This window comes from Oculina patagonica, chromosome 1 (genome assembly GCF_052425735.1).
Source record: "Oculina patagonica isolate OP01 chromosome 1, crgOcupat, whole genome shotgun sequence".
Classification (NCBI taxonomy): domain Eukaryota; kingdom Metazoa; phylum Cnidaria; class Anthozoa; order Scleractinia; family Oculinidae; genus Oculina; species Oculina patagonica.
The window spans coordinates 45202063-45216942 of record NC_135758.1 but is presented as its reverse complement, the minus strand read 5'-3'; the positions used below and the strand labels follow the sequence as shown (position 1 = coordinate 45216942).

The 14880-nt window shown below is 39.5% G+C and overlaps 1 protein-coding gene across 3 annotated transcripts in view; it reads left to right on the top strand.

The window, feature by feature from the left end:
* Nucleotides 1–3397: 3397 nt before the first annotated feature.
* The window catches only part of LOC144634314 (uncharacterized), a 48894-nt gene continuing 37411 nt past the window's right edge, over nucleotides 3398–14880 (top strand). The window contains exons 1-4 of one of the 3 annotated variants that reach the window (XM_078493250.1): nucleotides 3398–4099; nucleotides 4218–4319; nucleotides 7395–7424; nucleotides 7925–8188. In XM_078493250.1, the coding sequence (XP_078349376.1) occupies nucleotides 4245–4319; nucleotides 7395–7424; nucleotides 7925–8137 (318 nt within the window). In that variant the 5' untranslated portion in view covers nucleotides 3398–4099; nucleotides 4218–4244 and the 3' untranslated portion in view covers nucleotides 8138–8188. Of the gene's footprint in view, nucleotides 4105–4217; nucleotides 4320–7394; nucleotides 7425–7924; nucleotides 8189–14880 lie in introns of those variants that run through there. The other 2 variants (XM_078493233.1, XM_078493241.1) reach the window with 2 other exon arrangements.

Genomic DNA, 14880 nt, shown 5'->3' with positions numbered 1-14880 from the left:
TATGATATTCATATCTGGGTGAAGGTAGGTACTTTGAGGGCTTGAACCTGGAGTACAGTGTGCTAACTCTTAGACCCTTGCATTGCACATGTCAAAAACATGACTCAATGAACTTCTTGATGATTAACTTCCAGCCATTTTGTTGTTTTTAAAAAACAATCAAAATTGATCCTGCGACAGAACTGTTTCGTCCTTGTTACTCATCAGCATGGCAAGGCCCCAGGCAAAGGGTCTCACTTATGATCACAGAATTTGGTAGTGTGTGCTTACTTGCTGAATTATTGTCAACAAGCAGCTATTTCAAAAAGAAATAGTGTTTCGTTTCCAGATTGCGGAAGGGTGAAAATAGTGTAACACTTAAGGAGAGATGGGTTTGTGGTTTACTTTAATTTGGAGAAGGTCCTAGTGTATGTTGAATTTGACGAATTTATGCACGAGTGAAGAATGAAAAGAAGAACTTCATATTCAGTAATAACTTAAATTCCCATTTAACACCTACTGTCCATTTTATGTAAAGGAGACATAAACAACGTCCTGCTGCAGTTTGGCTTTCACTGGAGAGTTCAAGTAACACGTAAATATTTCTCTTTATAGAAATAGCATGTGTCTTTCTCTCCAAATTAAGTTAAGTGAAGGGAGCTTGCCTTTATCGTTTTTACTCATCCAGTGAAAATTAAAATGATTATTTTTATTCCTGCAGAATACTTTTTGGCTTAAAAATGGCACCTGATAGCATAACTTTGAATGTTAAATGAATGGAAAAATAACTTACAGAAAATATTTAAATATATTCCTATCAATGTGGGGAAACATCAAACCACAAGAGTAAAATGCAAGATCAGAGTAATGCAATTAATTTAAATGGTTTATTTTTTGAAACAAACAATCCTAAAATAAATCAGTTCCATAAATAAAGTGTTTTGTGACTACTGATCTCTGATAAAATGCAAAACAACACTTTAATCGTAGATGAAATTATTACCTTTTGACAAAAAGCTTAAGGTATATACTTCTCTGAGTTGATCACATGCTCAAATCAAATAAATGCCAAATTCAAGACAAACCAAAACCCTGGTCGACAAGAACAGAGATAAGCACATTGTTTCGAAGCCAGTTCTTCAAAATCAAATGCCTGTTGTCACTTTACAAAGACACGTAAACAACCAGGGCAAATTAATGTCAAAACCTACCATACACAGATTTTTAACCGGGATTTTTAATTAAGCAAAATTCAAGTTTAAAGAAAGTTTTATGTTATATGTTATATATAGTCATACCAGGATTGTATTTTGCTCGATCCGTGCTGCACGCTCTTCCGGCAAACATAAAATTATCTCCACAGAATAACCAAGTCGCTTCTGTTGTCAGTGTAACAGCCTTACATTGGTGACACTGATGATAACGATTTGCATTTTTGGCGATACTGTGGAGTTTCGATCAGACCGCGATGGCTTTGAATAATCCATATCCATATCTTCTTACAATGAATCCTGGTATCGGATCTTCAATATTTTTATGAATCCAAATAATGTTTATATCATTAATTTAATCTCAGAAATCTGCTCCAGCAGTTGCAACGGTAGTTAATGTTGAGCGGTAATACATCAACTAAGGAGACGAATTTAGTTCAACACGGCAGTTGCACACCTTTGCTATTCGAAACTGTCCGTACAAAATTTAAAATTTGAACAGAACTTGACTGTCTTCTTTTTCGTTCTCAACTTTCCGTGCAGACTCGAATGTTTTTGCGACCCACGTGACACTGATCACGCAATTCCGTGTACATCCACGCGAGAACCCACGCAATTTTGCGTGTATTCGCGCTGTTTGTGAGGTGGAAGATGCCGTGAATTTTCATGTACAAATAGAATAGGGCAATCTCCCACATTTATACATTCCTCTGTTGCATGAATTCGAAGTGAAATTAACTTTGTAACTCACCTGCAAATATGCACTTCTCTTTGTAGCGCACTTAAGCCCTACCGTGCGAGCAAATACGAGATACGCCAAGTCATCCCGTTTTTCTTTGCGCTTGCAAACACTGGTTGGTGGAAATTTACTTCCGTTTCAGAATAATATTAAACGCCACGAGAGCTTTCTCTAGTTTTCTTACAATGCATCGCTTTAATCAAACTTAAAACCATTGCAGTTGTTAGATATTTCTGTTTGCAACTAATCTCAATATTTTTAGTCATGCTGAGGAATATATTTCCGATATTTGATGAAGAACATGTTTCTACGAAATTAATTGCCATCGGTCATACGTATTTACTACGTGGTTACGACCGTTCTTGTGATTGGATAGCAGCTACCCGTGCGAGCAAACACGACAAGTCATCCCGTTTTTGTTTGCGTTTGCAAACACTGATTGGTGGAAATTTACTTCCGTTTCAGAAAATCGCTAGAATGTTTACTTAACAATTAAACGCAACGAGAGCTTTCTCCAGTTTTCTTACAATACATCGCTTTAATCAAACTTAAAACCATTGCATTCGTCAGATATTTCTGTTTGCAACGAATCTCAATATTTTTTGATCATGCTGAGGAATATCTTTCCGATATTTGAAGAACATGTTTTTGCGAAATTAATTGCCTTCGGTCAAACGTATTTACTTTGTGGTTACGACCGTTCTTCTGATTGGATAGTAGCCCCCACTGTGTAAATAGTTCACATCGAAGCCAAAATAATACCGTATCGTTTCTGAGGAAACGAAACAAAAAATATAAAGCTTGATTTCTCAGTTTTTAGGCTAAACCTGCAATCCTTTTCCAGGCGTTTGGTTATTTGGGGAGCAGGGCGAAAAACAGGATAAGAGACTGGTCATTTTAGAGAGTGGGTGGGGTATGTGCAAATAGGGGGAAGGTGAATGGTTTTTATGCAGTGGAAAAAGGGGCACATACTTTATGCACTTAATTTTGGGAGGTCCAAGGTAATGAGAGGGAAAGAGGGGGAGGGTCAGTAAAAACAGCCAAAAAAATGTAAGAAAAATATGCTTCATAAAGGAGGAGGGCCATGAGAATTTGGCCTCCTTCCATTTAAGGTCGGGACACACTAAGCAACAAGTCCCTGCAACACACAGTGCCAACAAGTTGATGCGACAGGCACACTCCTCAAAGTAATGTTAATGGTATCTACCCAGGCATCCAAAAGTCACATGTCCAGGTCACGTACAGGCTCCCCAAGCTCAAAATTTGACATTGCGCTGCTTGTTTATAAATCTACTAATTTGAAAGAAAGTTTCCCTAACTCAGATGTGCTGTGAACTTGTCTCTTGTGCTGATTTTGAAGCCATTCTGACGCCGTTTTGCGTGGAAGCAGATGTAAATCATTGTCTCTCCTTCTAAAAGACCTGGGGGGGGGGGGGGGAGTACTCGTACTACCTTAAATTTACTACAGGGGTGTGCCGCTTAGTCTCTAAAACTCTGGACCTGTTCCAGAGAAAAAAAAAGCTGAATTTGCGACCCTGTCCAGACAAACATTGCAAAATAGGTACCCTGTTCTAGACAATACCCACAATGTAAATATGTGTAGATAGATATAAAAACACTGGCGTATATCGCAAAGCGCTCACTTGACTTTGTCTGTGGCTCGAAAATAAAGCGATAAGTCAAAGAGGAGCGGAGTTTCATAGGTAACCTTAAATCAGGATTCTAGGGAAAAAATCAACCATGTTCCAGAGTCAAAAGGCTAAATTCTATACCCTGTTCCAGAGTCAGAGAGGCAAAAAGCATACACTGTTGAGCGGCACATACCCGTAAAGCCTTTATATGGGAGTAGCCCCTCCCCCAGGCTAAAAGAAGAGCCAACTATTTCTAATAAGTTCACTAAACGGTGTGAGAATGGCTTCTAAATCGACCTAACTGACAAGTACACGGCATATTTGAGGTAGGGAAAATTTATTTCAAATTAGATAGTTATTTACACGATTTTTGTACGATCAATGACTTGGCCATACAATTCTCTATAGACACAAGCTGTCCCATACACCACGTATGCAGAGTGTGAGCTTAGGAAGCCTGTGGGTCACGTGGACATTTTTCGAGCGCATCCGCGGAGAGCGCAGTTTTGCAGTGGACTTCGGAAGTACAGTTGGAAGAGGTGAGGTGTGTTTTCTTGTTTTTCTCCAACCTGTTTTGTGTTTAAATGTACAAAAAAGGCTATGGTGATAATAGATGGTATGTGATAAGTAAGCTTTTGAACAATTTTCTACTTGTAGGTCAAAACCGTGTGCTTCAGCCGTTTGATGGACGAGACGAGACGAGGCAAGGCGAACTCTGTCCATTCATCTGTGTTCAGCTTCTGGTCTAGCAAGCAAACAGTAAGTTAAACATTTCTTATGAACAGTAATAATTAGGCGAAGGTTCTGTTATCCTTTGAAGCATTGGGCAGTCGGAGCTGCAAAAGACGTAAAATGGAGACTCGTGGTCGTTGTTTTGGCGCCATTTTGCGGGGTTGGGAACCATGAACAAGGTCATTTCTTCGGAGCAACTGCACAATACCCAGCTAATTTGAAGCTGTAGCCCTAAAAACTTGGATACCTGGCTATGCAGTCCCCATTTGTTACTGTTTTAGCTCGAGAAATAGACATACTGTGTTTGCAGTTCGGACTAGCTACTGTACTTGTTTACGCGGCTAAGGGGTCACACGCGGCCAGAAGTACACAGCCAATTTTTCTATATATATCCAAAACAGGCCCGTAGTTTCTGCAGTGTGAAGTTCTTGCATGTGATTGGCTAAATACAAACATTCCAGACATATTTTTTAGTGCTCACGCTTTTATAAGAAGGAGTGTAAGTGTATAAATAAATTATATATAATATAAATATATATAAATGGGTGAGGGTTTAGAGCTCGGGGTGGAGTCTACTTGTGTAAAATGAGTATCATCCCTCTTGTCTCCCAGGGGCGTGTAGCAATGGAAGACATTTTATTGACATGGCTATATGAGCAATCCTGTTTGACTTTGTTGACTTTAAATGTCAAATGAACAGAAATTTCAAAATACCATTTTAACCAACCAAACGCTAAGTTTGCTTTCAGAGCCTTAAAGCGTGAATTACAGCAAAAAATACTAAGATTTTTGAAGGCTTCATGAAAACGTTTTTGAATGACTGTGCACTGAAATGGAAGGAATGGAACGAGTTTGTGACGTCATAATTGGTGTTTTTGAAGACGACCGCAGACCGATTCCGCAGACCTACCGACGGCAATGTCAAGGACAACGTCTGGTGCAAAATGAATTTATATTTTACTTGAGAATCTCGCAACTTTCCGGACGCATTCTGTTTATTTATCACTTTAAGAACTAGCTCCCACTGAATATTCAGAAAAAGCGTTCAACCCCAAATAGAAAAACCAAAAATTAGCCGTCGTGGCTGACGTTGTCCAAAATACGCAGAATTTCGTCATTTCATGTTGTTGTTCGGCAGAGAACGGTTTTGAAGTGTACCAAAATTCAAAACGCACGTGCATAGTTAACGCGCGTGCAGAACGGCTTTGAAGTGTGCCAAAATTCAAAACGCGCGTGCAGAACGGCTTTGAAGTGTGCCAAAATTCAAAACGCGTGTGCATAGTTAACGTGCGTGGAGAACGGCTTTGAAGTGTGCCAAAATTCAAAACGTGCGTGCATAGTTAACACGTGTGCAGATAATTCTGCTCATTAACGTTAAATGCTAATGAGAAAGAACAATTGAGATTCCTGATTCGTTATCATACCAGCTTGCATTCTACTGTCTCACACGATATGCAAAACAACAGCAAACAAAACTATTTTTGTGCTTTGGCTATACTATTTAACCCTTTCACCACCACTGGCCGGTAAACGGGCCAAAAGTAAAAGTCCGTGTAACCCCAGTGGCCAGTAAACCGGCCAAACAAAACGCCTGGAAACGATCTCTTTTGTTTTGGGAAAAACTGGGCACTACTTTCCATATTTGGAAAACTAATTTATGCAAATGAAAGCACATGTTTTGAAAACAAAATGGCGGTCTGTTTTCACGAGCTGACGGATGAAAAAAGCATTGTAAAACGAAGAAGAAAACTTCCAGCGCGATTTTTTTCGCATTTTCAGCAACAACCGAAAGTAAAGACAATACTCAAGAGCAAATTTAACCGTGAATTTCAAAAGTTCAAGTCAAATATCTTCAAAATAGTTCGATCGATTACTAGTGAAGATGTGTAAGACATTTCAAGCAAACTGTAGACTGTAAACAACAAGAAATTCACCTGAATGTGACAGGGATGCTCTCAAACGATCTTTACATAATGCGGTAAGAGTTGTGCAGCATTTTCACTGTTTTTTGTAAATGTTTTGAATGAAATAAATATAACTGTTTTAATGTATTTGTTAGCTGTGAAATAATCTTTGCAGTGATGTATTTTTTAGTTAGGTACGATGTTTGTAGTACGCGCTAGCTTCGTTTGAAAAATTTGTGCACCATTCCTTCCTGAGAAATCGCCATTTTCTAAATGGCCAGTGTTAGGGGCACTTTTCTGTCAAAACGTGCGGTGGTGAAAGGGTTAAAAAAAATGAGCCTCTCTACACAATAACCAACAATCAATCCACTGAAAAACGGCCGAACAGAACGAAATAACTGCTTGAAATGTCACTTAGATGTTAAGGTGCCGTCTGCAGAATCGGTCTGCGGTTGTCTTCAAAAACACAATTTTTGACGTCACAATTATGACGTCACAAGTTTTTATTTCCGACAATTTTCCGCCTACAAAAAGCATTTTTCAACTTGCAATATCTCTGCGATGTAATGACCGATTGCTTTGAAACTTTGGGATATGTTTATTTGGCTCTTAATAAACACATGGACAAAAATAACAAAATTCAAAATTTCTGTTCATTTGACCTTTAATAAATACTCAGTTTGTTATGGAAACAATTCATTGACAATATCATAATTCACGATTAAGTGATGATTTTTTATTTGCTATTTTCTTCATGTCAATAGATGCCGATGCTTTTGATGATTTAATTTTGACACATTTATCATCTAATATCGGCCAGATTCTATTTTGAGCAAGATTAAGTTATATTATAAGTATGCCAATGCACTGTTAGTGTAATTTCTTGCACTGTTTAAATCTGCAAAATTTTAATTAAGCAGGGCTGCAAATAGTTAACTGGAGAGGAGATATGTCCTACTAAGACACCATCTTGGTTGGACAAAACAAAATTGTGGTCAGACAGATTTTCATTCATCGTTGCTGTAAAATGATTTAGGATAAAAAAAACTTCGGATTTCGTCGGATATGAGCAAATTTTGGTCGGCCAGTGTCCGATTTAGCCCTATTTCTCAGACAATTCCAGTGTTTGTTGTCTGAGCAATGCAATACATCATATCTGATAACTCTTTTGTTTTTTTTATTTTTTGTTTTTTTGCAGGTCAAGTTATTCCCATGGAAATCGACGGCCGTAAGTATTCCCTTTGTAGTTGTAAATCCACAAAATCCACAATGACAACTCAACTTTATTCTACATGTATTCCAACCATCGAGATCGCTTACGAGTTACGCTTGTTCTCTTTCGTTTAACGATTCGCTGAAAACCAAATATTATCGAACAATAAGTAAGCCTGTAAAATCTTTCATTGTGTAAACTGAACATTTTCTGAAAACTTACATTATGTTGGAGATTTCCTGGTAAAGTCCATAACTACAAAACTTCAAACATGGCGACTGTTTCTCCTCGTGCTCAAAGGGCACGGTCGCTAAGCTTATTGGGTCCACAGGCTACCCAACACGAAGGAATCACAATAACACAACAACTTGTCAAACTAAGGTTACAACATTCCGCCCCCCATGAAAGCACATGCTAAGGGCAAGTCCATAGTCAATATCCTTTTGCTAGACTCTCAGTTCACAGAGCTTCTTCAGAACTTGATCCTTCAAGCAAACAAATCTTCGTAATTGTAGGTCGAGCCTTTGGCTTTCACTTCCGTACTCCTTACCAATCCGTCTGGTCCAGGAAACACATTGATTACCCGTCCCATGGGCCACTGGTTTCTTGGAACATTGTCGTCGGCAATAAGAACCAACTCGCCAACTGCCAAATTCCTTTGTGTTTTGTGCCACTTCTGGCGTTCTTGCAAAGAAGGAATGTATTCCCTGAGCCAACGCTTCCAATAATGATCGGCGAGAATCTGCGCCTGGCGCCATCGCTTTCGACTAAATTTGTCACTATCAGGGTGTCAAGTTCCTATTTTTTCCTATTTTTTGGCCTGCCTCCTATTTTTTCATGAAATTCCTATTTTTTCCTATTTTTTTAGGGTTTTCTCAGGTACACAGAAACAAGGTGAAATATTTGAAATGAAATTGTCAATAAAATTGATAAATTCTACAAAAAACTGAAACTTCATGTCAAAAAAGACCACTTTGAAGCCTTTATGAGTGATTTTCTTCTGAAACTTCGTGCCCAGACTTTCTCAGTGCTTTTGATAGCATGCAAGATAGTGAGGATACTCTGATGCGAGAGGAAGAAGTAGTCAAAAGCAGACTTGAAGGCGGCTGATGAACTAATGAGTGATGCAACATCTAAACTACATGATGCCCTTTCAGCAACAGCTGTCAACAAACAAACTGTTAATGTAGCCACAATGATGCTTGACACTGATAAGACCAAGCGAGACCAAGCAATGCAAAGCTTGGAGAAAATAGGACAAAAGAGAAAACTGACTTGACTGACAAACAGCACAGACTGTTAGAAAAGGCCATGTCCTCAACAGCAAATGCTGCCAAAAAAACAGGAGCAAAGCTAAGATTACTCAATCTTCTAAAAGAGCCAAAACAGTATAGTGTTGAACTTTTTGATTGTTGATTTTTCAAAGTCGTGGTTGGCTTTTATTGTAAGGAAGACATACATTTGGTGAAAGTGAACATTGATATTGTTTCGGTTTGTAAAAAAATTATTGTTGCTTTTCATTCTCACAGTTTTAAAGGTCTAATGACTTAAATTAAAGGCATCTTGTGAAGTATCTAATGAAATTTGGAATCTGGTAATTGTTGTAGGATGAGTTGTACTTGGTAACATAGGTGGTAACATTTGTTTTTGTTTATACGGCAATATATTGTGGATGTATACCATTGTGCCTGTTAAATATTAAAGCGTTGGGTTGTGAAACAAAGTTGCTGTTGGGAGTGTTAAGAGGATAGAACTCAAAGAAATCCTCCTATTTTTTCCTATTTTGGGGTGGGAATTCCTAGTTATTTCCTATTTTTTGGACATTGTCATTCCTATTTTCCTATTTTCTAAGTGCCATTTGTCACTTGACACCCTGCACTATCATCAACCATTCCTGGGGGTAGATTCGCTGTGGGACGGATGTTCAGGAAGTGACTTGGAGTCAGCGGCTCGTCATCATCTGGACTTGAGGAGTTCCTCGTTAATGGCCTGGAGTTGGCGATTCGTTCAGCCTCGGTAAACACTGTTTAGAGAACTTCTTCGTTGATGAGTTCTTTGCCTAGGATAGCTTTCAAACTTCTCTTCACTGATTTTACAAGCCTTTCCCACACTCCGGACATGTAGCACGCTCCTGGAGGGTGAAACACCCACTTACATCCACGCTGCATCAACTCTCCATCCACTCTCTCAATATCGATCCGTTCAATAGCCTCTTTAATTTCCCGTTCGGCCCCAACGAAGTTTGTTCCATTGTCCGAGCGAAGCTCCTTCACATGACCCTTTCGATTTAGAAATCTTGTTAACAGCAAAATGAAATCATCCGTTTCTAGTGATCTTGCGACTTAAGATGCACAGCTCGAGAATTCATGCATACGAATAAAGCACCCCATCGCTTCTCTGTAACCTTTCCTCTACCTCTCTTCACATAAAATGGGCCAAAATAGTCCACTCCAGAATATGTAAATGGTGGCTTGTAGGGCGTCAACCTGATCTTTGGTAATTCTGCCATTTCTTGACTCATCCTAGGCGCCATTCGTTTCTTGCACGATATGCACCTCCCAATTACCTCTTTTACAGCCGCTCTTCCCTTTACCACCCAGAACTGCTCCCGGAGAAGGACCAAAACTTTTTCGACGCCACAATGTCCATTCCTCTCATGTACATAACGTATCAGGATGGTTGTAATGTGATGATTCTTAGGCAAGATCATAGGGTTCATAGCTTCAGGGGAAATGGATGCGTTTGAAATCCTACCCCCAACTCTCAAGACTCCATCACTCATGATCACTGGCTTAAGCTTCACAATGTTACTTGACACCTTCACCTGACGTCCTGCTTTGAGATCTTTTACCTCTTGCGGAAAGGCTACTTTCTGAACCAGCATAACCACTTCTCTCTTTGATTTCTCAAGCTCCTCTTGACTGATACGCCGTGTAATCTCAAGCGTACTTGACTCTCCTTTTTCTTTCCTGAGGACCACTTGATCCACTGCAGAAATTTCAGTAACCAGGCAACTGTGCGAAGGAGAGTGATCCAGCTAGAGGATCGGGTCAGAAGACCATTCAGCGGTGCTGTTGGGACAACTGTAGTCAGATAAACTTCCTTCTTGATCTCAAGCTTCTCTACCACCACCTCGTACTTGCGGTCCGGCCATTGTTAAAAAGATAAGATAAGATAAGATAAGATAAGATAAAATTTTATTGAACACTCCTAAAGAGGTTTTTCAGTGAACAATACATGAAGTTGAATAAAATGTAAAATTTAAAATGTGTACCCTAGTTATATATTATAAAAAATAAAAAGAAATAGAAAGAAAAATGCAAGAAATAAGAAAAAAAAATTAATTTAAAAACTCGCTGAGAAGCTTTGTCTTCAGAGTTTTCTTAAAAATTGTATGACTCTTGCATAGTTTTAAGTCTTTGTCTAAAGAGTTTCATAGCCTTACTATTCTGTAATAAAATGACTTCTGGCCAACAGTGGTTTTGCACAGGGGAATATTCAGTTGTTGTGAATTTCTTGTGGTTCTGCTTGATATTTGTTGCCTTTTGACAAATTGCGAAGTCAGATAGGTGGGGGCACAGCCCGTCATGCACTTAAATGCGAAAACAGCGTCTCGGAGGTAAAGCTGCTTTTTTACGGGAAGCCACCTCAAATTCTTGAGTGATGGAGTTATATGCTCAAATTTGTATGTACCACTAATTATCCGAGCAGCGAAGTTCTGAAGGAGTTGAAGTTTTTGCACATTACAGGCAGTGGTGCTGGACCATACAGTAGAGCAATAGTACAACTTACTGAAAACGAGCACGTTGATGATAGTCACTAATAGGTCGGAGTTAAATGCGTGCTTTGCCCGATTTATTTGAGCTAATTTACTCATACAGGATGAAACTGTCGCTAAAATGTGGTTTTCAAATGACAGAGTGGGGTCGAATGTTACACCAAGATCTTTGATGGACTCTGACGGCAAGAGTTCCTTTCCGAGCAGCGAAAGCTTGAAATCAGATAGTCTACGGATCATCGGGCGGCTGCCAAAGATCATGAGCTTTGTCTTTTCAGGGTTAAGCAGAAGACAATTATCAAAACACCAGTTACGGATTAGATGTAAATCTTTTTGAATAGTGTCCTTTGCTTCGTCAGCATCACCAACTTTGAAAGACAAAAGAAGTTTGGTGTCATCCACGTAGCATTCGGTTGAACAACTTTCGCTGGTTGCTGGAAGGTCATTTACATAGATACTAAACAGCAGAGCCCCGAGTACACTGCCTTGAGGGACGCCACAAGTAACGGTTAGAGCGTCTGATAGCGTTGAGTTTATGCGAACTACCTGAGATCTTATGGACAGATAGCTAGAAAACCATGTTAACGCAGATGAGGAGAGGCCAATGTTCTTGAGTTTCTTTTTTAGAATTTTATGCTTGATACTGTCGAAGGCCTTGCTCATGTCTAGGTACACTACTGCAGTAACTTTAGTTTGGTCAATCGCTCGTAAAATTGCGTCTGTAGAGGATATTAATGAAGTTTCGGTTGAATGCCACTTCTTGTTTCCGCTTTGATTAGATGCAAGTCTTTGTTTTTCAGTCAAATATGGTGTGAGCTGATCAAGTGCAATTTTTTCACACACCTTAGATAGAATAGGCAAAAGTGAAATCGGTCTATTATTACTCGCTACTTCCAGGGATCCATATTCGCAGTCGTCCGGTCGTCCGAGACGACTAAAACATCGTATGGACGACCAAATGATTACATAAACTGGTCCGCTGGACGACTTAAGTTTGACTTAATGAAAAAAAAAAACAATTATTAAGTTTCCTTATGAGTTACTTGCGTTCTGACCACTTGTCATTCATTCATAACTTTTCGAAAACAGAACATAATTTGCAACTTTCTGTCGCGATAAAATCATAATTTTGGCCGCCATCTTGGCTGATGCGGTATTTTCCATCAATGAAATTATTGCAGGCTCAATTTTCAAGCTCTCAACCGCTGATATTTTGTACTGCAGCTGCATCCGCGGATCCGCGTAAACACGAGGCGATCGCATCAGCTGATGTTTTGATCAAAATTTGCCGTTATCTTGGTCTGGCACCGCCAGCAAAGAAAATAAAGCAATGTTAACACTTCAGAAAAACAAACCAAATATGAATAAGAAGAGCAAAAGCGTTCTTTTCTTCCGTGGTTGCAGTCGAAGAGGCCCTGGCTTTCATTTGTGGCCGCATCATACGCTTCCGCAACATCGCAAGCCGCTTGGGGGCGTGATGTTTTGTGAAATTTGTAACCGGCAGCCAAGGTAGACAAGTAAAAAGTCTCATTAACAAATACTTGTGAATCAAACTCTATTAAAAACAGATTCGTTGTCTTGAAGATTTCATGTATACACAGTGTTACATACATGTGATAATAACAAAAAAGTCAACTTTTCATTTACTTGTTGTACGGTCGCCATTCTTCACTTTTGAACGGGCAAGTAAAATTTTGCCAGGGCAAGTATGTCATCTTGCATACTTGCCCGGCTGACGACTTGGAGAAAAAATGAATATGGATCCCTGTACTTCGCGATCGCCGTCTTTTGGAATTGGACATACCTCAGCCGTTTTCCAGACACTAGGGAAAACGCCACAATTGAATGAACTGTTTATAATAGAGGTTATCGATGGAATGATAACAGGAGCAGATTCCTTTATGACACGGGATGGTATTTTGTCAGTGCCAGGTGCTTTGTTGTTAGCTAGCGACTTCACAACTCTTTCAACTTCACAGTACTCGACATCGCGAAACGTGAATTGTTCCGAGGGAGGGTATTGTATCGGAACAAAGGATGCATGTGAAGGAGTGTATCCGCATTCATCAGCAAATGATTCAATTTTCTCGAGGATTGTTTTCCCAACTGAGGTGAAAAATTGATTGAATTTGTTTGCTATAGTCTTGTCATCTTTACAAAAGCTTTTTGCGCTTGCTGATTTCTTTGATATGCATGATCGGATGGTCTTCCACATAGTGTTAGTGTCATTTGCATTTTGCCTGATCTGATCTTCTACAAAGGTCTTTTGGGCAAGTCGTAATTCCCATTTTACTTCGCGTCTAAAATTCCTATAGCCCGACTAAATGGCGGGATCGTTTGTTCGCCTTGCTAGTTTATGCCAGTGATCTCTGGTTTTCATTAACGCGCGAATGTTATCATTAATAAATGGACAGGGGCGAGTTCTCACTTTAACAGTTTTAACAGGCACGTGTTGGTCGAGGACTTGGTTGAACAGATCATTAAACGCGTTCAACTTGTCTTCAGCATCATCAAAAATGTCGATGCATCATCAAAAATGTCGATACGACATCGCTTCTCCACAGAAAGGACAGGCCCTTCAGCCAACGCTCGTTCTTCAGAAATTCATTCATTTCAAGGCCTCGACTGACATTATCAGCAGGGTTCAGCTTGCCTGGATAATGTCTCCATTGTTCTGGGACTGTGAGGTCCCTAATCTGAATTGTGGAACTTTTTTCTTTGGAATATAACCAATGTGGTGCCAATGATAGTTTACTTTTGCTTGAATTATTAGAGCAATGCAATCCTGTACATTGTCCGGTTCAGACTCTCAGTTCTAGCATTTTTTTTGGCATTCTTCAAGGTAGCTTGGTGGTCTTTGTGAAAGGAACTCCCACACAAGGCCACATATTCCGAATACAAGGTGACATATTTCTCTTCGTCGTCACTTTTTTGCCTAAATCAACAACAAATTCGTCTTTCTCATGAAAAGTCACACAATTGTCTTTATCTGAGTAATCACTGTGATCCTTGACTGGGACAGTCATTTCTTAATCAACCAAAACATTCCCCATTGAAGGAAAGGTTTTGCAATTGCACTTGCAAGGTGACAAATCCAGCCAAGGACAACAATTGGCAAGGGCTTCATCATCTGAAAAATTTTCTGGTTCAACCATGGATCTAGGTTGTGGTAGCTTTGATGTTCCACTTGTACTTGAGGCCACAAGTTCAAAATCTACAATGAAGGATATGTTCTTTCCATCACTTTCCTGTGGGTGAAAAAAACATACTTGCTTTGTTTGTAAAATTGTGCCTTCTGCTAATAAATACAATGTACTACGCTTATCAGTTGAGTATGCACCGAGGGAAGTTTCGCGCCCAAGTTTTACCGTTACAATTCTGCTGTTGTCAGGGGCGACAGAACTAGTTTCCATTGGAAACATCTCGTGCTATTGACGTCAGCAGTCCCGTTCGCGCGAAAGTTGATTCACTGACAAGTGCGAAAAACATGGAGAGGTTAAATTCGAAAGGCAGAACCTTTATAAAGGGCTGTGCACTTTCGCGTGATCTACGAACATCGTTAGTAGATGAAATAGTTAGGAATGGTGGCGATATTAATACCGGCTACTTTCCTGGTAAATTTTCGGATGTGGCAAACGCTTTCAAAGTCAGTAAAAATACTGTGAAAAACGTGTGGCAGCGTCTACACACTGA